The 22951-nt window shown below is 41.9% G+C and overlaps 1 protein-coding gene across 7 annotated transcripts in view; it reads right to left on the reverse strand.

The window, feature by feature from the left end:
* Positions 1-22951, reverse strand: part of UMODL1 (uromodulin like 1) — a 72761-nt gene that overhangs the window by 46809 nt on the left and 3001 nt on the right. For 3 of the 7 annotated variants that reach the window (XM_050982063.1, XM_050982279.1, XM_050982099.1), the window contains 2 exons: positions 6337-6622; positions 4513-4837 (listed from right to left, as the gene is read on the reverse strand). The exons of 2 other annotated variants lie outside the window; for them this stretch is intronic. In XM_050982063.1, coding sequence (XP_050838020.1) covers positions 4513-4600 — 88 coding nt within the window. In that variant the 5' untranslated portion in view covers positions 4601-4837; positions 6337-6622. The remainder of the gene's footprint in view (positions 1-4512; positions 4838-6336; positions 6623-22951) is intronic. 2 more of the 7 variants (XM_050982131.1, XM_050982217.1) reach the window with 2 other exon arrangements.

Here is a 22951-nt window from a genome sequence, read left to right on the forward strand (position 1 = left end):
GGCTAAAACTGGGTACTCATACATCACTGGGAAGCACTTCCAGGTATCTGACACAAAAGGTATTCCTGGAGATCCTGCACTGCCTCTCCGTGTTTGTAGCAGACCTTGTTGATCAGACACTGGAAACCTGCAGTGATTCACTGACTTAGAGTACAAACAAAGTTGGTGACAAGGTCATTAACTGCATCATTTCACACTGGTCTAGGGATGGGACTGAAACCATTTCTGATGAGGAGTGAACTTGTTAGGTGCTGTGGAAGCCCAGGGCACCAGGAATATTTCTCTGCTCTGGGGTGCCCTGACCCCCAGGGCAGCACTGACTTTGACCTCATCCATGGAGAAAGTTTCCCAGACTTCAAGATAGACTGGAATCCACAAAAGTGTGAAATAAATAGATTATGGAGAGCAGTGTAGGTGTGTCACTTGGTGAGAAACTGAGGTTTTGGGGTTTTTAGTGTGTTGTGGATGGAAGCAAGATGGAGGACACTGGGTGTGGTCCTGGGTTTCTTCTTCACCTTCTTCCTTCTTCTCCATGGGTTTGGGTGGCATTTTGTAATTGGGCAGAAAAGTCCCCATTGCAGCTCTGTGGGATCAGTTATTGGGGTAAAAGGGAAAATAATCCAGGTGTCAGTTCTTCATTGGATGGTTTAGTCTTAAAAGACCTTGGAACAAGAAACTGTTGGGCATTTTGTGCCTTCTAATGAAAAGCTGCTGAATTCACAGTAGAGAGACTGTTTCGCTGATATGAAATAATAAACACCTGAGTCTGAACAGGAATTACTGTGTCAAGTGCCTTCAATCCAGACCCAGAGAAACCCACAGCTGGTACGGCCACAAGGTGCTTTGCCTAAAATTGAAATACTTCAGCAGGGATAGGGGAAAAACCCCAACACCAAACAACAGAGAGAAACCTCAACAACAGCAACAAAAGCAGATGGAGTTTAAGAATTAGCAGTAGGCAACCTACAGTCATGTCACAGACATCCTAATGAGATGTTGTAGAAGCCAGAGGGGCTGAGTCACCCTGTGTCCCACTTGGGAAACAGATCAGATGGAATTAAAATGCCTGTATCATCCTCTAGCCAAAGCAGAAGAAACTTTAACAAGATAAATATGAATTAGCTGCAGAGATTCAAATATAGCAGGACTATTTTCTTTTTTTCTGAGAGCTCTGAGGGCACCAGGGTCAGGCAACAGGCAGACTGAAGCTAACACAATATACACAACAGGCATACAATTATAACATTTACAGTTTATCATATTTGTACAACTTATCTCCTGCCTCAAAACATGAAATGTGTTAAAAACAATTCAAGAAGGAAAAAAAAATTGCCAGGCTTTTAGGAATCCTGTGCTTTTATCACAACTGAACAAAAGACATTTGTGCAATTTGAGCAGGACTAGGAAAACAGCTTTGGAGAGGAGGATCCATTTGCAGTGAAGGGACAGTCCAGAAGAAAACACGGAATAGACTTGGTGTCTAGAAATGGCCTCTGGGAGCCCAGCCCTGCTCTGCCTCACTCATCCCTGCCTTCCTCCTGCAGCCAAAGGCAGAGCTGATGCTGGGTTGTGCTCCAGGGAGTGCCTGTGAGAGCCAGAGAGCTCCCAGCAGGCTCCAGGAGCTCCGTGCTGCTGCTTGGAGCAGGTCAGCAGGAAAATCCTGAGAGTGGAAACCCCACTCCCTGCTTCTTCCTCCCAGCAGCCTCCAGCAGGACACCTCTGTGTCTCCCTGGGGCTCTGGGGACACAGCTGAGGTCTCCACACCCCTGAGAGGCACCAGGCTGCTCTTTGTCCCTAAGCAGGGAGTGGGAGGAGGTGGTCAGGAGGGACAGGAGACCTCCAGCCTGGCTCAAAGCCTGGCTCAAGGCCCAGAGCCTGCCTGAGCCAGGTGAGGAGCCCAAAGGCTGGGATGGAGTTCTGACCAGGACATGGCTGTGCAGGAGGAAATGGAAGGAGAAGTGAGCCAGAGAAAGCAAGGTGACCTCTCCCTCTGGCCAACTTTAGGATTACTCTCTGGGACAATGGGAAAGGAAAGCAAACATGGGTTCTGGAGCAGGAATCAGAGCTCAAGGGCTGCTTTTTATTCAGTGTGTTTGATCCATTAGCACCTCACATGAGGCGCAAGTGCCTGACAAGAAGCAGGCAGCTGTCATTGCATTTTGGAAAGCATTCCCTTGCCATGTGTTAACACTGCTCCAAGAATACCTTTCTCTGCAAATGCTTCTAGGCATGTAGGTGTGGGGGGAAAAAGTCTTGCTCCAACTTTTTAATTTGTTTTGGAGTTTTGTTTTTTTTTTTAATTTGTTTGTAACCTGAAAGGCTAAATGACCAGAGTGGAACAGAGTTAATACCTAAATAGTTTTGGTTATAGCCTTTCTCTGGAGAAAGTGCACAAACATCTGTTGTGACCAGGGAAGGAGGCAGGAATAAGACATCCATTCATATTGTTCTATGAAAATGAGGAAGAGAAATTCCTACATTAAGGAATCAGACTGTTATAGGATATAATCAGGTTTGAGGGGAGTAGGGCAGGTGAGAAGCAAGAGCTCAGCCTTGTTCCTCATCCCCATGATCCCTCCTTTTCTCCAGAGCTCAGTAAAGCCTGGCAAGAGCAAAGCAGGGACTGGAAGGAAAAGCTCAGTGAGGAGAGCACTGAGGATTCGTGCTGTCCATGCAGAGCTGAGGCTGCAGCACTGGAAAGCTAAAAATTCCAGTGTCAGCTGAGCTGGCTTAGTCTTTATAGCCATGTGCAACATAAATGCAGGTATGAAACTGAGAATAAGATGGTATAGAATTAGACACAGTTTATAATTGGAAGCTACAGCTGTCAGAGCAGATATGAAGTCATATTTCATACTTAAACATTGATACTAGGTACATATATATATACACACACACACTAGGTCTAGAATGAGGCTGCCAAAGCCTAGAGGGAAGCTCTGAGATGAGGTTGTGGTGGTACAAAAAGATGCCCTCAGTGCAAGGAGTTGGGCTGAAGGTGTCAGGGAAAGGTGCAGCCCCACCAGCCTCTGCCCCATCCATCACTTCCAGACCATTCAAAACAAGCTTTGACACTCACAGAGTTCAATTCTTTTGCTGACAGCAGTTTGCTGCTGAGCAATGTGGCTTGGATCAATTTGGGCTCTTTAGCAAATTGGCTTTCTGTTCTCATTACTCCCATCTGTGGGATTATGGCACAGTCAAATGGAATTAAAATGCACTGGCTGTTGTTTTCAGTGCCTCAAAGCTGAAGTCAATGGCACAGCAGAAGGCAGTCACCTGCCATTAGCCTGGATATGTTACACCTATCATTTCTGGATTTCAGAATTTTGTCTCAGAAACCACCAGCTTTCAGCACCATCAGGGACAATATCAATTTTGGTTTTATGTTAAGCAAGAGCATAAACAATTAAAGCAAACCCTTCATTAATAGGAACAAACACTGAAAGGAAAGCAAAAGCTGCACAGGAACAGGCTCCTTGGAACTCAAGGTTAAACCCAGATAAGAACTGAGAGCATGACCAAAAAACAGCAATAAAAAAAAGCTTCATAGCATTTATGCCACAGACAGAGCTGCAATTCTGGAAACTTCTCCCCTCAGGTGTCACAGGAGCCACTGTGAGCTAGGATCTGCAAAATCTTTTCTTTGTGGAGAGCAGTCAGACTGAAAGACAATCCCCTTTCTTGTCTTGACATAACCTTAAAAATAAACTGTTGGAGCAGGTTCATGGAGGGCAGATTCAAGCTCAGTTTTGAACTGCAAACTCTCCAAAACATGAATGAAAAAAGGATTATGGACTCGATTTCTCTACAAATTCCAAGTTTCAAAGTCAACACCAGTTACTTTAAATGGCACTGAGATGGGAATTCTATTGGCTCTAATGTCTGCAAACCTCTTTTCAGCTGTGGCTTTGACAAAATAACAGAAAAGTCTGCAAGGTTCTAAGAAATATGGTTTATATTTAAGTGAGACTCACAAAACCACAAAAGTAAAGAAAAGCAATGAAAAGCAGTCAAAAATCATGTTTTCTCATTTAAATGAATCAAACCAGAAATTAAGAATAAATTAGGGGTTCATTTAGCAGTTGCAGTTGGGTTAGGGTTTTTCAGAGTTACAGCCCATACCACAGGTGAAATTTAAGCATGTCTTCTACAGCTTCATCTTATCCAACCCTAGGAATTTGCCAGGCACATTTCCTGTTAATGCTTATTTTAAAGACAAGTTTCATAAAAATTTGCACAATACTGAAGACAAAGCAGAAATTCTCCTTGTTCATTTCTGGCACAAAGGAAATGATGAGGATTTTTGCCTGGGGATGAAAGGTTGGGGACAAAGGTTATGCTTTTGCTTGGTTAAGTTTTCTCTGTTCAATTATCAACAGAGGATTCTTAAATGGTCACTGGGACATTGCCGGTTCTCTGGAGAGTGGCCACCTTGGCTGGTTTATTTCAAAGGAATATCTATCCACAATCCAAACTAAGCTGTCCTGTGGCCAGGTTTGCATCACTCACCTGTAATTTCATCTCCCATTCCCTGCTGTGTGGCTGCCCAGAGGATGAGAACAGAAATAAGGGTGATCCTGGCCATTGCAGGGCCCATCCTGGAAAACCTTTCTTATCCCTCTGTTTCCAAGGTGGCAGAGCTTGGCTGTCCTCACTGGTAGCTTTTGGAGTAGGGGAAAAGGTGCTCTGGGTTTTTTCCTTTTGCAGGGAGGTGATAACTGCTGGCAACAGAAACAAAGATGCTCCACTGGGAATTTTGCTGGTTCTCTCTCCTTTGTGTTCTCTCCAGGGAATTTGCCTCTTCTGCCTGTTCTACTTGGCTCCCCCAGCCTGACTTTGAGAAAAAAGGCATTTTAAAACTGCTGGTTTAGTCCCTGTTTATCCTTCAGAGCACTTCTTCCCTCTCACCCCTTAAACACTCAACATCTGGGAGCCAGACTGACACACCTCAAATGCCAGGTATAAACATCTTGAATTGAGTTCCTGTCCACACATCAGGTGGTACTGCTCTGAAGGTTTTTAATTCTGTACCTTGAAAGCAAACCAAGAGTAAAAGCAAATCTCTCTGTGAATGTTTATTCCTGAGTTTAAGCTGTTTGTCCAGTTGCTGTCACTGTGCTCCTCATTTCACTGCAACTCCAGCATCCCCTAAGACAGAGCAATGCCAGGCAATCAAGAACCTTGTTAAGCAGGGCATGAATCAGGTCTGAAAAACCAAAAATCCTCTTTTTTTTCCCCATTGTCTAAATAATCAAGGCACATTCCCAAGATAGATGTGCCTCCAGCTTTACAGCACATGACAATAACTTCAGTGCAATGTCACTTGGCTCAGGCAGAGACAAGGAGTGAACACAGGATGATATTTTATGAGGAGCTGACACTAAAGGGTGGAAAATCACAGGTACAGCTCTTGGAGCTGAGGCAATATGTTCAGAGAAGCACTTAAATACGTTTCACAGTGTTGGAGACAATTTCATGTAGGTGAAAGGGATCTGGAACCACAGACCCTCTCATTTGTGTATGTTCAGGTAGCAGAGATGGGGCCTTGAGTAGCACTGAGGCACTTGTGAGCTGTTCTTCTGGCTTGGAAAATCGAATATCAGGCTCATCACAGGGAAAAGAAAGTGAAAAGGAAGAAAAGCAATGGGAAAGTAAAGCTTTCCCAGGGAAAAAAAAAAAAAAAAAAAAAGAAGAAGAAAATCACTATCGCTGAGTGCTTGAATAAAAAATTTGAAAGAGAAAAAAAGAATTGATGTGGAAACAATTCTGCTCTAAGGACAATGTGCACCTTAGCACCAGGATGTCTTGCCAGGCTGTATCCACAGATGCACCCCTTACATATCCTGCCAGGAAGGCAACAAGAAGCCTCTGGCTGTAGGCTGGGCAGGGGATGCCCTCTGACTTAAAAATCCCACTAATAAATAAATAATCATAGGAAAGAGGACTTAAATCAGTGAGATTTAATGTTCAGATAGAAATATTTCTCTTAATGATCTGTATTTTTTTTTTTAACTATCTAAATTTTCAGGAAAAATACCTTGGTTGAAATTTTTTGGCTAGCACTGACAAAACCCAGATCTTTAGCCCTTAGAAATTACTTGGTCCCTCCTATACAGAAGTGTATGTCTTGTCCAATTTCAAATATAGGTAATGCCAGACTGACATGTGAATTGGATTGTATCTGAGTTGAACCTCCACTGCAGTAGTGAGTTAATGGTCCTTAAATATAGAATGTGCAGAACCCTCTTTTCATATTAAAATTTGAGAAAAGTCAGTGAATGGTTAATCCAAACAAGAAATGGCTACAGAAATCATGAGTATTTCAGGATTTACCTTGCAATTTGGAAATTCTTTGAGGTTCTGATTTATATCAGCATCATTTCTTCAGTTACCATCAGTTAGGCTCACAACAATTTACTTTTTAGCAATTCAGGCACTGAAAAGACCACTCAGGCAATTAAGGATACAAACTGTGTCCTGTCCAGCCCTTTTCATATCTTCCAGCCACATTCTTGTCTTGTATTAATTGCAGCAAGTTTAAGATTGTGTCCTGCATCCCCTGCAGCAGCACGTGTTCATTGTGACCAGCTGCACTTGCTCAGCACAAGCCAACAGTCTCCTGCAGGGAAACCACAGATTCATCAGTATTTTGGGTAACTGAACATCTGTACATGCATGGATGGCTGCACATTACTCCAGTTTTAGTTACCATCATTGTATTTCACAGATACATTTTTGGTCTTTTCTCCCTTATCCCTTTTAAGTGCTTTTTCCCAGGGAACAAGTGGCAGAACAAGAAGAAATGGCCTCAGGCTGATCCAGGGGAATTTCAGGTTGGAAATCAGGAGGAATTTCTTCACTGAAAGAGTTGTCAACACTGGCAGGGGCTGCCCAGGAGGTTTGGAGTCCCCATCCCTGGAGTGTCCAAGGAATGCCTGGATGTGGCACTCAGTGCTCTGAGCTGGGGACAAGGTGGGGATGGGTCAAAAGTTGGACTTGATGATCTTGGGGGTCTTTCCCAGCCTAAATGATTCTCTGATTCTGTCTCAGGACTCCAGCAGAAGATTTGCCCACTCTCTCTTTGGTGGTGGGGAAGAACAGGAATGGAGAAGGAAAAGCAGATGTTGAGAATAAAAGCCCTGGCTGTGTGGTGCTGGAAGTGAGCTGGACTCCAGCCTGGAAGGAGCTCATCCCAGTGCTCCTGGCACAGTCATCTGGAGCTGATCAGTTCTCCCTGTTTATACTTTCTGCAGTTACATTTCTAATGTCTAAACTGATCTAAAGTTTGCCATTTAAACAAGGAAGGGCTAAAAGCCACATTGAAATCCATTTGTGGATAATGTTACAGGATCAAGAAGCAGATTTTTAGAGATGGGATTTGACTCTCCTAGACTGTACTATCAGTAATTGAAATATTGTAGCTGACAGCAGGCTTTCTCATCATACTTTTTCAGCATTTATTGCTTTAGACAGATTCCCTTCTGATTTAATTAGTCACTTAGAAGATCCTGATCTTCTCTAGGCAAGGGGTTTGACACAGAAAGGTCATTGCTGGAACATTTCTTTCTTGCTTGGTATTATTTTATCTATAAAGCAATCATTATTTCAGATGCAAAAAATGGTCATGACATTTCAGGACAGACTGACATGCATGAGGGCAACAGGACTATGGGCTCATTGGGAATTTATATTTGAGGAATATATCATTGGGAATATAACAAAAACTGCTCTGTTACACAGAAACTTAATTGTCTTTGAGCCTGCAGCTGATCTGTCAAAACTGGCTTAAATCAATCAGCAAGGCCAGTGAGTCTCAGAAGAGAGGAACAGGCTGACTTAGCCAGAAATAACCTTTTTGCAGCCAAATACAAAAACCAAATCATTCCTGCCATCAGGATACAAATTTATTCCTGCTTCTGAAAATGAACACATACAATGAACACCTTATTGTCTACTTACTACAGAGAAAAGAATTTCTCAGGAACTACTCAGCTCTCAGGTTTAAAACACTTGTCTGTGATTTTGGGGACTTGAATTCCCTGCCACTGCCACGGAGCTCTTGGGTTGTGAGTCACACAGGTCAAATCTGCCACTGCAAGGAAGCCATGGAGATGGGAGGGGGCAGAAATCCCAATATTTCAAACCTTTTAAGAGTCACAGTTACAACACTATAAATGTGCTTCTGTTTCTGTGACCTGAGAAGAAAGTGGAAGAGAACAAGTACAGTTTTGCCAGCATATTTTATGTCTGTGTTAGGATGGACACAGCAAAACTGGCAAGTTTTTGAAGGGGTCATTGTTTCCCTGAGCTTCAGGCATCCAAAGAGTGGAAGAGTAACACTTGTGTTTTTCACTGTTGCATTTCAGAGAAGAAAGCATTAAAATGAAGGGACATACACAAATGACAGGATAAAAAAATCCCTGTCAGCCCTTGGAGCTCATTAACTGAACTGTGCAGGCAGAACAGTCCCTGACAGCACCCAGTGATTTGTTCTGTCTCACCAACAAACCGTTCCTCAGGAAAATCTTTGAGTTTTTGGTTCTGTTTTTTTTTTTCCCTGAATACACACAAACTGTGTGTATTTCAAAGTGACTCACGAGGAAAAAGTTCTTATTGGTAACAGGAGGAAAAAACATGAGTCAGGCAGAGGTCAGGCTGAAGCTCTGCCTGGCCCTGCTCCTCTGACAGAGGAGGTTGTGCAATCCCAGCACAGGGAAGCTCTTGTTCCCTGCAGCACTTCCAGGGCAGGATCCCATCCCCAACACAAGCTGGGCACCAGATGAGATTTGATCACACCTCATCTGTGACTTGGCAGTGCTGCAGGGGAGCAAATCCCATCTCAGACATTACGTGGCCTGCTTCTTGTTTTTAGCTCTAAGCCCAGGTGGTTTTGAGGGAAAGCAGCCTGGGAAGGGGAATTGCCCTTTGCTATGGAACTTTACTGGGTGGAGAGTCAGAGACTGTCCTGCTCAGTATCCCCCAGGGGTTACAAGGACCAATCCACCTGGAGGTCCCATCCAGGTGGGGCTCTGGCCTGTCTCAGCAGCTGCTGATGGGACTGAGCCTGTCCTGGCTCTGCTGGCTGGCTGAGCCATCAGATCCCTGCAGCACATCTGGGAATGGGCCCTGACACCAATCCCTCTTGATCAGATCCCTGCAGCAAATCTGGGAATGGGCACTGACACCAATCCCTCTTGATCAGATCCCTGCAGCAAATCTGGGAATGGGCTCTGACACCAATCCCAGCTCCCCATGGATGCCACAGGGCTCACAAACAGCACATATCAGGGACCAGCCCAAAGATCTGGCCCTGCTTCACTGGTTTGTGCCCTTGCTGCTCCTTGGAACCCGTTCTTGACTGAAGGCACCTGCTGCTCCTCTTGGGAAAAGGATGACTTCACCTTTTTTATCCCTCCAAATCCTATCTGACAGAGCTGAGATACAGATGGGAAGGACAGGGGACTGTGCACGCAACTGGAAATTCCACTTGTGAATCATTCTCCTGCACACAGATGTAAAACCTGCCTCTGTTCAGCAGCTCTGAAGCACAGAATAAACCAACCAAAGCCCACAGTTTGCTTTTTGCTGTTGGTCAACATAAGGTTAAACCCCCACTGCCAACTAATAGTTACAGACACACAGACACAGACCCAAGCACACCTTTGTGATGAGAGATTTTCCTAAGTTGTTTCAGAGGTGAATCTGGAGTCCAAACCCCAGAATCTGTTTCACAATTTCTGCCAGAGCCTCTCTTGATGCATTAAATTAAAATGTTTATAGGAAGCTTCTCATTTTTAAGGACCTTAAGGCACAACGTTGTGTGTGCTCCTGAGCCAGCTCAGCTAAAAGCAGAGCATGAAGGAGGAGGAGCCCATGAAGGAGGAGCCCTTCAAAGCAGAAACACTGGATTTAGGGATCCTAAGGTACAGACAAGGTATGGAATAGCATCCTGCTCCTACTGTGTGAATACTGAGTAAGGAATTCAGTCAGGTTTGCAAAAAACCAGCACATTTTAACCAGGTTAGAAGACACTAACATTTAAATAGATTTGTTTAGAAGGAGGAACAAAGCAGGTTGTTTGGGGGAGGTGTATTGTTTCTTTTTTCCTCCCTGTTCATACCTGTAATTGTGACTAACCCAGAACAAATACTGGATTGCTCAGCACAAAGGAAGTGGGGAGCTTTTAATGTGAACAGAAAAGCACCAGATGACTGAAACAACAAATTATTAAAACAAATACGAAATGAAAGTTTGAGGTACAGGGAAACTTGGGCTGCAAGGATAAGAATACATGTTTTAATATTTCTGCCAAAATGCAATGGCCAGATCAGTTATGAACCCAAATTTGGGTGTCTGAGGTAATTCTAAACAAACAGAAAAGAAAATTAACTGGTGGTTTCACAGATCTCACAGTGAAGAAATGCTTCTTCTTTTTGTTCTCTTTTTTTAAAAGAAAATCCTGGCTGGCTGTCAAGTGTAACTGTTGCTTTATTTCTTTTATTTTTAGGTTGATACTAAATCATCCATGCAATTAAAATCAAAGCATCTCTGGGATTTCCATGGCCTTGCTCACACCCTTCCCCCAGCTAAAGGCTGCAAACTCCTTGTAAGAACCCCTGCACCAGGTGTCTGTCAGGAACAAGCCAAATCTGAACAGAAATGCAGCCTTGCCAGAAGGCAGTGCTGGCCTCATCCAGGCTGGGGATGGCTCCTGCTGCTGCTCTGGCTCTGCATCCTGGCACGTGGGCACTTGCCATGGCTTTGCCCCCCGAGCTGCTCCAAAGCATCTGCTGAGCTGAAGCTGCTGCTGGAACAGAGGAGGTCAGAGCTCCAGCTTGCACAGAGCTCCCCAGCAGGGTTTGTTCCATCAGCACCTGGGAGCTGAGCACTGGAAGAGTGCAAGTCCAAGAGTAGCCTATGGTTTCTCTGGGTCTGGATTGAAGGCACTTGAGATGGTGTTTGGACTCAGGTGTTTATTATTTCTTATCAGTAAAACAGTCTCACAATCATGAGTTCTGCAGCCTGTCATTAGCAAGGCACAAAATGGTTAACTATCTCGTGTTACAAAGTCTTTTAACATTAAACTATCCAATTAAGAAAGGACACCTAGATTATTTTCCCTTTTAACCCAATAACTAATCCCTCGAAGCCCTCAATGCAGACTTTTCTGCCCAATAACAAAACATCACCTAAACCCACGGAGAAGAAGGAAGAAGAAGGTAAAGAAGAACAATCTGCCTCCACCCTAAAACCTCCATCCTTCTTCATATTTATTTCTACATTCTAAAACCCCAAACTCTAAGTTTTCCATCCTGTGATATTACACACATCTAACCAACTACAATTTTGGAAGCCTGTTCCACAGCCTCAGGTCAATTGCAGTGTTCCCTTGTGGAACACTGCAATTGTTCTTTTAGCACAGAAATTTTGAAATTCTCAGCATCCAGGGTTCCAACAGTAGCTCACAGGTGTCTCACAGGGGGGCACCTCCAGGGCTGTGCAGCTCCATGCTCGGAGCAGGAGTTTCACACCACTCCAGGGAAGAGCTTCTGTCTCCCTGGAGTTTCTCAGCACTGATATTTCCACTTCTGATGCCAAGAAATCTCCTGCTCTTTCCACACCCCTCTCCAAAGTTCAGCCCCTGCTTCAGTGAGGCAGCACTCTTGGATTTTCCAGGTACTCAGGAAAAGAGAATCATTCCCACCTCCTAACGGCATCAAGTGCTGACACAAACTTTGGCAGTTTCTTTATGGTACCAGAGTGCTGAAAGGAGAAGCAGAAATGTAAATGCTTTGGAATAAAGATTATATATTGCATCACTGGTTTGGTAACCCATAAAAGAAACCATCTATCACCTTTTTTGCAAAGCTAATCAGGAAAAATGAGAAATGCCTGGCAAGGATGTTCTATGTTTGGAACACCAGGAGACTTCACACCAGGTTTTGGCATTCCCAGGTGAAGATAAATATGTGGTCATGCACTGTAAAATAGGAGGAAAATAATTTTTCTTTCCACAAAAACCCCAACTAAAATTATCTCATTCTATTTAACTAGAAGAAAAAAAAATATTCCACAACAAAACTTATTTTGTCAGATATTGAGTGTGGATATTTAAAGCTCACAAGATGATTTTCAAAATGTTTATTGGCTTGAGAAAGCAGTGGGTTATTTACTGAATCTGTTCTGCATCCTTAATTAGCACAAATGCCAGTAGGGGAACTTCCTGCATGTTTTCTCCCATGCTGACCTTCTGCATGAGAAAAAATCCCTAGTGAAAATAGATTTTAATTCCCTCCTTGAAATCAAACATCTGGCTTTGGTTAAGGAGACACACAGCCCTGTCCTTTGTGATACTTGGACTGCAAGAGCTCTGGGGCAGGGAGGATTTTCTTTGTTATTTGCTGCTGAAAATGACAGGAATTTCAGTTTATGGATACAATAATGCTAATGCTGCCACTGAAAGATGATGAGAGCATGACTGTTGATGTGATTAACATTCATTTATCACTAAAATGCCAACTATAAATCAGCACACATATTTCATCGCTCTCCATCTTTGCAATTAGTTTCTATTATATTCTAAAAGCTATTCAATATTGTTCAATGTGAGAGACAGAGCTCACAAACTGATCTAAAGCCTCAAATTCTTGTGGAAAGGTGGGAGCCAAGGGTGTGTCAGCCTCCTCCATAAGGCAGCACTGCTGATTTAATTACCTGAATCAGTGAAATCAGCTTAATGAGAGCTAAGAGATGTGCATGCCTTGAAAAGTGGGAGGCAAATGAAATAAGTTTGCATCCACCACACTTTTGTTTGGTTCACTGTTCTTCTCAGAGATCTGATAGGGTGGGTGGCCTGGGACCCACTGGCAAAGTCACAAAAGGCTTTAAGACAGGCTACAAAACTTCCTTGCCTTTGCTGCAATTTATTGCTTAAATAAGAATGCAAAAGCTTGGCTGATGATCAGAATAAATGAACACTTTGCCTAAATGCCCCTGTTTCAAACCAAAAGGAAAAACACTGAGGGGCATCATCAGTCCAGCTTGCAAAATATCTGGTTTTGATAGGCCTTGTCCTTCCAAAAGCAAAAGGAACAAAAATACTTAAGACAATTTTAGGCACTGGAAAAGTTCACAGGATGAGCCCTGAGGGCTTATAAACAGCAGCAGATGGGTAAAACCTTAATCATCAGTCTGAGAAAATCACCCTGATGTCAGTGCTGGTATTTGATGCTTCCTCAGGATGTGGAGAAGATGTTTCCTCACCAGCAAGTGGAAACCTCACTCTGTGAAAAGTATCCTCATGGTAACAAGGATATTTTATGGATAACAAGGGTCCAATAGGAAAGGATTTCTCATATGATCCACAACTAAAGCAACATTTCCATGTCAAAACCAGCACGGCTGAGGCAGTTTTGCACTCTGAAGAGCTGCAGCAAGTGCCAGGAACAGCCAGAAACTCAGCAAATTACCTGGAGTTCAATGCACAACAAAGGATGATGTACACCTGACAACATCTGTGTAATTCTCTGCTCCTTGAGGCAGAAGAAAGAAGGATTAGTCAGAACATTTTTGCTTGTCAGATGCTGCTGAAATACACTCCAAGGCAGACATGATCAAGAGTAGGCAAAGTCAAATTCCACTAATACTTGTGTTCCCTTCTGCAGCAACAACAACAAAAATGGGAAGCCCAGCTTCATTTTTTAGAAGCAAACATCCACATTTTAAAGAATCATGTGCCTACATTATGCAACTACCTTGTCCCTAACAAAATGGGCTGGTTTTCTATCTAGACTTGTCTAAAAATAAAATGGAGAGGCCTGTTTTCCCAAAAGGGCAAGGGTTATGCACATAACTCAGGGTCCACTTGGAAAATCTCTTCTGCATTCCTACCAGCAGCACTAATGATTATCTAAACAAAAAGATCTTTTTCATCTCATTTACTTTTAGTCCCTCTTCTGTCTCCACTCTGAATATTAAATGAAGATTCATGTTTTGCTTAGTTTTGCTCCTTTACGTCTTTGCCATTATACACATTTATTTTTATATACATGCATGTCTAAATGTGTGTGTATATATATATATATATATACATACATACAAACATATGTGTTTTGTATATTTAAACAAATACATACAAGTACAAAAAAAAACCCCATATATAGGTGGATAAACACATCTATGCAAAGATACAACCCTTGCAAGAGGAATTGTGTTTGATTCAATACTGTTAATATTTATATTTAATATGATGGAACTGTATCAACCTGTTGAAACTTGCCTTGCAAACCCCACTTTTCAACCACAATTATTACATTCTTTAAGCATCACATTTTTTTATTGAAAGCAAATGTGATAAGGATGAAAAAAAAATAAAGAAATGGCAACAGTGAGTTGCAACTGTGTGCAATCCATGAGGAGGGAAATGCTCCCTGCACCTTGAGTGCTGGAGCTGGATGCTGTAAACACCCTGTAAAAGCTTTTATCTATCAGTTTCCTTTAAGCCTCAATCTTTAACAAGTCTTTACATGTGCATCATAAAGGCAAGTCCCACAGCACCTTATTAAGTTGTTTATTCTTTCCAGCCCTCTGCATTCAAGCTAAATCACATTATGCAATTAGCTGCTATGAAAACAAATGAAACTTATTCTGTTTTTCCCTGTTGAAGAAGCAGTTCAAAATCTGTCCTCTTCAAAAAGTATTTAACAGACTGAGTTAGGATCAGTTTGGTGTCTGAATTATTTCCTCCTGTACCATGAAAAGAAGCTGCTGCAGAGGTTATGCTTAAAACCATCAAGATGCTGCAAAAAAAAATCTGTGACTTGAACAGGGAATTTTGATTACTTAGATAACTTCATCACCTTTCCCACAAAAAGAAAAGAATTAATTACTTTTAAGATGTAGGAGTGACAGGGTGGTCTTGACATGCCACAAAGTTCAACTGGTTGCATATTAGTATTTTTTTCCTTTGAGAAGCCTTGCCTCTAAATTTCAGCATAGAAGTGATTCAATTATTAGAAACTTCTGCTGGCAAGCAAAGGGCAGCACTCTCTGCTGTGCTGCATGACATTCATCTGTATGGGAAGAGGAAAGAGACAGTTACCATGTAAACAAAAGGAAAACAAGGACAAATCTCACTGGCTCTGTTGAGCTCATCACCAGCCAAGCCTAACTTTGATCAGCTCTCCCTCCATCAGTTGGATCCTCTCTGATGGAATTGACCATAAAAGGAGATTTGGGGGTTACAGTTATCACAGGGATTGAACAAATGTTAAAATACCAGTGGAGACAAGAAATTCAGAGTATTTTAAACTGTTGATTTTAGCAGGCATTTGCTTTCTAAATGTGTAATAGGTGACTGTCATCAGAACAGCTCTGGGTGATTTATTTCATGACCTTCTTTGAGGAGTCAGTTCACACAAGCCTCTTTCCAGTGTTAATGTATTCCCCCAAAAATGCAAGCTGGCTCTATCCCACGTCATATGAAAAAATTATTCCAACCCAAGAAACAATGGAGGTTTCTGCCCTCCTCTGAGCAGTATACTCCAGGGAAAAGAAAACCCAAAACATTCAATTTTTGTGGGGTTTTTTGATTTTTTTTTTTTTTTTTTTTTTTTTTTGTTACAGGGGCTAAATTCAGTCACAAAAATATCCCAGTGCTACAAGTGATGGTAAATACTGTTGTTTGGGGAGGATAGAGCAGCTTACCTGCCTGGAGGATATTATGAAACTTATGTCTTCACATTCTTCTATCAAGCACAGGACATCATGGTGAATAACATTCCCTTTAAACCATAACAAATATATGTATGGTTAATAAAATGTCATCTAGAAATACATTAGAAAATTCCTTATTCCTCCATGAAAAAAAGGGGGAAATATTTTTACTTGCCATGTGAAGACAGGATTATTTAAAAAAAAAGGAGTACATAAAAATCAACTAAAATTTAAATTGTGCTATAATAAGCTGTTCAGAGTAGTTTCAAACTAATTTCCACTGAAAATAAGTGGGATGAATTGAGACAACACAAGTCTCTGCATAAATATTTCTGGAAATATAGAAGAAGGAATGGAAACTTGGTCATAAATTTGCCAAGATGAAAAGAAGGTGTCATTAATGTTTGCTCTCTCTGTATGAGCCATGGGTTCTTCCTCTTGGGGGAATCACAGTGGAAAACTGTAAACAAATTTTTCTGCACAGCATCATAAAATAAACTCCCAGCTCTGTATGCGGTGCCAAAGACATTGCCAGGCAACAGAAAATTATTGCTCTATCTTGAGAGAATGCCCTGAATTTATTATTTTTAGGTCATCTGTTAGTGACACAAGTCAGTTTCACCCAGGTTTCATTCCAGTGAGCCCAGTCTTGAAGCTAAACAGATGTCCAGAAATTTCAGCAGTTTAAGACACTCCAATCCCCTTAGTTCACCAAACTCTGTAGCTCCTGAGTGACAACAATCAGCAGGCAGCTTAGCAGGAATTAGGAGTTTGGCTGTGCCCACTCAACATTACCTGGAAATATTACCTGGAGGGCTGCCCCATTTGCAGCTCCAAGGACATCTGGGGGGGAAAATTCCCAGCTGAAATTTTCCCAAAGGCTCTGGACACACCACCACACCTGGGGAACATGCTGGGCACATGCAGAAGCACAGGAACCCAGTGGTGGTGACAGGGAAGCCACCACATCCCTCAGCAATTTTTTCCAGTGCTTAATAATCCTCATGGTTAAAATAACCCTCCTATTCCTCTGTTCTTGAATTTAGAGCTCCCAGTCCTGGAAACTTTAATATTAATTACCTTTTTTTTTTTTTTTTTTTTTTTGCTTAAAATATTTCAAAAGCAAATGCTCATTCTTTCCTAAGTTTTAATTGGAGAGGAGATGACTTTGAAAGGTTCAAGTCTGTCAAGCAAGCAGAAAAGGCACAGCTCTAATAGAAGCTATAAATTTAGTGCAGGGTTAATGAGAATTATTTACATGCAGAGATGTATTACACGATTGTAATTAATCGTCCTCTTTGCTTCAGGATTTTAAATTCCCAAACAGAAAATTTCTCTGTGAGTAGCAATGACAAATTTCTTCCTTTTCAAATGCTTCCTTTCAACTGTGAATGCACACAGTGCCTTTGAACACAAATCTAATAACAATTAGCCTCATGGATGGCACTTTTAAATATAAAACACTCTTCTTAGTATTTTATTTTATTCACCACTGGCTACAAGCATGCTTCCAGCCAGATTTTTCAGTTTAGGTGGCCAGTGATGATCTGATAAGCTGTGGTTAACTCCAGCACTTGCCATGGTCTCTGCACACCCAACAGCTGCACCCTACTGACATATGGAGGTGCAATTAGGTTAAGCCCAGCTCTTAATCACTGCACACAGAAGCAAGTGCTGTCCTGTGCTGGGTGGGGGCTGTTCTTGGTGTCTGCAAGCATCTGGGTGGGAAAAGGTGGGAAGAAAAGCAATCATGACAACCCTAGTGTGTTGAAAATGAGAACAACTGCTGCTGGAGTGTCTGAAATAATCAGTAAATGTGCTGATCCAGGGCATCTCTTGACAAGCTTTACCTGCAAGGATTTTTGTACATACCTGGCTGTACCTTAAAACAGATGAAGAGTCACTTGTGGCTAAAGAAAAGGAGTCAGCTTTCAGTAGGGGACTGAGTGAAACTCAGCTCACTCCCTGAAAAGCTGGGCTGCAGCAAAGACAGGAGGAGAGAAACCACCTGGGACTGAGGAAGGTGAGAGGGGGCACCAGGGAAAGCAGAGAAGAGAGAGGAGGGAGGAAGAGAAGATTCACAGAATGGTTTGGGTTGGAAGGGATCTTAAAGGTCATCTAATTCCAACATCCCCTGCCATGGAAGGGAGGAATGAAGGGAAGGAAGAAATCTGTATGTTGTTAGAAATAGCATTGACAATTCTATACAGACTGCTATGACTCTGAAATCCCAATTAAGGCAATGGAAATGCAGAACCAGTAATGCAGAGATGAATCATCTGACCTAAAATAGAGGGAATGATGAAACATACGAGGGAACAAAGTGTGTCATTTTAGCTTTTACAGCAAAATAATTCCAGACATACTCTCTGAAAAATATTTGGCCAACAGAAGCTCTAAGACAGTGTTGGTTACTGCAGCTCTATGCAGGTACAGTGGAGAATTTCTCTCTCACAAGCCATCATGAACAGGTCTGCCTTTCTGCAGGTCTCAGACACAAAAGGCAGGCAACACCCAAAGTACCACACATGCCAGCCCGTCTCCAAGAGTCACACTGCCAGTTAAAGATATAAACTTAATCAAAAATCTGTTAATCATCTTTTTTAAAACAGGATGTCAAATACATCATGAATTACCAGGTCCCACTCTCACTTTCTCTCCTCCAGTGTAGTTCTAATAAATAAAATGAGACCAGAGCTGCTCTCAGGTCTGCAGCAGTTGGGAAGAAATGGGGGAAAAGTTTCCAATGAAGAGACTTTTCATATTCACAGAACTTTTACAGTCCTAATTTAAATGAAAAAAACCTCCTGCTTAAGGGGGGAAAACCCCATATCCAGGCAGATGAGCAGCCTGTCAGAGGGGAGAGGAGAGAATTTCTGATGTACATCACATATTTCTGCAGATTCCTGGGAAAAAATATATCCCTTCAGTAACTGTCCATTGTCAAGACTGCAGGGGTCAGATTCCTCAGCTACTCTAGATTAGCCTGGAAAATGCTAAACTCTCCTGTGAGTGTGTCAGGTTCCAGCTGCAATTCCCCTCTATGCCATCCTTGCATCATGACATCCTCTGCCTTTTCCCACTTCCTCGTCCACATGCAAAGGGAAATTTGCATTTTCACCATGTCCTCTCCAATAGGGAACTTCCCTTTTGTATTTAAAGGCAACTTTATTGATACTTTGTGCTACTCTGGAAAGAGGAGACCTCAGGAGAAGAAAGAACAGCCACATACACTGAAATGCCACAGCTGACTCCTTCTGTGCCACTTTGAGACTCTCAGTATTTTCTCTGCTTTAATTAGACATTAATTGACCAGATAGGTCCATATTATTTTAGCCCAGCCCCAAAATATACCTGCATAACCTTGAAGGCCATTTCAACCTAAGGCCCAAATGTCAACATAAGTTTTTCCTAGTCCTGAGTCATCAGCCCTCACAGCTAGTGAAATGTGCAGTACAGACAATAAAGCTTCAGACACACAAACATCACAAAATACAAAAATTTAAAAGCTTAAGCCAGATTTCTCTGTGTATCTTTATCTTTTGTGCAATTACTTGATTAGGTCTCAGTAGATCTGGATAGTTCTGCCCATTAAAACCTTTTATTTGTAAAGTTTGTGGGTTTTTTTCCCCTCAAGAAGGACCATGACAACACCAAGGAAGATGCTGTAAGAAGTCACCAAGGGTCTGACAAAAAAAAAAAAAACCACCAGTGCAGCTCATGTGGGATTTTACCATCAGGTTTGTTTTCAAACAGAAACCCTTGTGCTGTGGCTCTCCAGGACATACTCTTGCTGTAGTGGTCACACATGACCCAGAGCTATGACCTCTGTGAACATAACTAAGAGAAAGACATTGGAGAGATGTCATTTGTATAATTGAGAGAAGGGATTCCAACTGTGTAATGGCATGGACAAATTTTGTCTCTTCACATTCAGCATTCAAAATGCTATGCACAGACAGAGCTGTGTAAGCACATGTAGCTCCCAAATCCCTGGAATTTAACATGTTACAGCCAGTTGGTCCCCAGCAGGATGCTGCTTCTGGAGAGGCAATCAGCTTCTCTCTTGCCCAAATATCACTGGCTCCTGTGTAATGAACTGCCACGGGGAACTGGGGGAAAGAGTGTTAAATTGACAGAAAAGCAGGTCAGGTGAAAAGGCCTCTTCCAGTGCACTGCTTCTGTCCTTCCGAACTGTAAAGCAACACTTCCTAAAGAAATCCCCATTCTGTTCTGGGGGCTGAATTCGTCATGCATAGAATGTAATTTTACAGTCCAGAATTGACAATAAATTCAGTCAGTAGCCTGAACATAAAGACATCAATAATTCTGTATCTTGGCTATTTTTGCTCTGCCACTTGAGCCTTCCCCTCAGTGATGAATAAATCCATGTGGAGATGACATCAGTCAGAGTGCCCAGGCCATAGAAATGCAAAGCTGTCCCTCAGCTGTCACAGGGCAGAACTTCCACTCATGACCTGAGAGCAAGTGTTATCTCCTCATCTCACACCATGGGCATGTCTTTATAGTGCACAGAAAGGCACAAGAATAAGTCTGAAGTTGTTATAAATTGCAAATTCTCCTTGAAATACACATTTTGTCATTTAAGAACCAGCATGTTAACATCAGAAATTAAATTAAATTAGTGACACAACAGCGGCGTGGCACAATCTGATGAAACAAAGAAATTAAAACATATTTTTTCAGCAAGCCAGTACCTTTCCTTCCTAACTTGTGCACTTTCTGCTTGACAAGAACTTACCACACATCACCTCTAATCTTGCATACAATTGCTGAAAAGAAAAATCATTTACTCAACATACACCACACTTTTCTAGCATCGCAGCAAGGCACAAACACAAATGGACTGGCTGAAATTCTGGGAATTGCTGTCCATCTCTGTGGAATCTCTGACCCCAGAATGTTGTTATTTGAGGCCAAACTGACTGATACTGAGGAATGAAAGCAACAAGCTCACTTTTCCAGTGTACCATAGCCCTAATAGCTCTTTGGTGCTCTCTCTGATTGGCTTACATGAACCTTCTCAAGAACTGAGGCTACAGCCACGCTGCTTTCTGCCAAGAAACTCGATCCCTAAAGCCACATTTACAGGAAAGCAGGACATTAACAGAATTACTGTACTAAAACAAAATTTTGCACTATCATTCCGTTTGTTCTTCCTGGAAATTAGCTTTGTTAAACATGAAGCAAAACATAAGTCCTCTTATTTTAATTTTTTTTTAATAATAAGCACCAGAAATTTTTTTTCTTGCTTTTCTTTGCTTGAACTTATTGTCTGTACGGAATGACAGAAAATGCTTGCCATATCATCCATCTCTCCACTTGGTTTTTCCTGAATTTCTTTACATACACAATGAGCTGGGATGAACACACTTGTAACTAGGAAACCAAAGCTGCTTTTTAATATTCTTACACACTTCCACTGTAATCAGAATACTCAGGATTTTAATTTTAGAAGGCTCAGACACCAAACTCCAGCTGAAGTAACACAGAGCTGGGAGAGCTGCTAACACAAAATTGCACCATATCTGCTGTGCTGTGACAGATTTTCTATTTCAGTTGTTCCTGCAGCTTTTCATCAATGTGTTTTTTAGAAATACCCACGAATTTGCAACCCCTTCCTAGCTTCAAATGAAGACTTTTTTATGCTTTAATCATAGTAACCCATGACTGTCTGCCCACTTTAAAAAGGCACACACCAATACCTGTGGCTTATTTGTCTCTGAATAATTGCCCAACCTGTGGAACAATCACCTTTTTAAACAGGAATGTGTTTCTTGCTATTTAACAGCTTTCCAGGTTAAGATTGCCACCCAGCTTGTCACTGTCTGGCACCATTTATCTGAACCTGTCCGAGCTGCTGCATGTGGGCTCCAAGTGGAAAATATTAACTAGATTGTGCTATTTGCAGAAGAATGAGGCTGACAGCTAAAAAAGCTCTAGACCTGGCACTCAGAAGCAATAACAGGAATAAAGGCAGTTTTACATTATTCTGTATTATAGTTATTTTCCTGTAAGAAATTTACATCTTCAGGGAGAGTCTTGTCTGTGTGCCTTGTATCACACCAGTAGTGGAAATAGCAATTTTTTTTAATGTTCACATTGTGTATCTCACTGTCTGGTTTTCCCTCTGAATACTGGGAAGTGTCTCTACTTTCATGACAAGATAAGTGACAGGTTTTAACTAAAAAAAGTAAGATTCCTTACTTTACCTGCTAGTATTTGTTACAGGAAGTGTCATCTGAACACATGAGAATAAATAAATAAAAGTCCAGGCACCCTTTACAGTGCACAGCTGTCAGCAGTGAGAAACTGGTGGAAAATTCTGTGTTTGCATTTTGGCAAGTCATTAAGTTTTGGCAGAATATTTGGAATCAATAAAGAGAGACCTCTGGAGTTCCCAGGAACATCTACATTCAAAGGAATGGGTTCATTCACGTGTGTTCTGTGATTCCAGGTAACTGTGCTCCACATCCCAGAAGTTCTGGGAGAGAAGCTGGTGTCTGAAGGAATGGGGCAACAGCCACAGTATTTGCACCACTGGTAAGATTTTCAGGGGCAGAGAGACAGAAGGCAGTTTTTCAGAGATTAACCATCTCCCTCTGCAATATGTCCTTGGCAATAATCAGTTCCAGAGGATTTGGTGAGAAACAAGAGACAAAACTCATGTGCCTGGGGTTTTGCATTTCCACTTTTACAGTCGTTACAGGAGGAGTTGGAGCTGGAAAAGTCCCACTGCCAAGAGGGAAAGGGTGCTCCAGCAGGACACACTCCTAAAGCCACCAAAGTACAGAACAGATCACTCCACATGGACAGAAGACTCAAAGAAAAGTTAAAAGATGAAAAATGTTAGCACCTTCATCTAGTCAAGGTTCCCCCATGGAAATGAAGCTGCTTCTTCTGTTCTTATCCTCTCTCCTCCCTCAAAACCAAACTCCCCTCTGCAAAACTCTTTCCCAGCTGTTAATAGAGGAGTGCCTCAGGGTATCTGAGCTACTTCTAGGCTCTCTGCAGGAAAAGAACCTAATGTCATTAGATTTAAATTAATCACACAAGGTCCAAATCTTCATTAAAGAAAATTCTAGGATCTCTACATGTAAAAGAGCCGAAACTGCAGATCTAAAAAAAAAGACAATTATCTCCAGGATATGACTTCATTTCAACTATTTTTATATTGAAAATGTTAGTGTCAAAAACACTGAACTATTCAAAG

This window comes from Serinus canaria, chromosome 1 (genome assembly GCF_022539315.1).
Source record: "Serinus canaria isolate serCan28SL12 chromosome 1, serCan2020, whole genome shotgun sequence".
In the NCBI taxonomy this organism is placed as follows: domain Eukaryota; kingdom Metazoa; phylum Chordata; class Aves; order Passeriformes; family Fringillidae; genus Serinus; species Serinus canaria.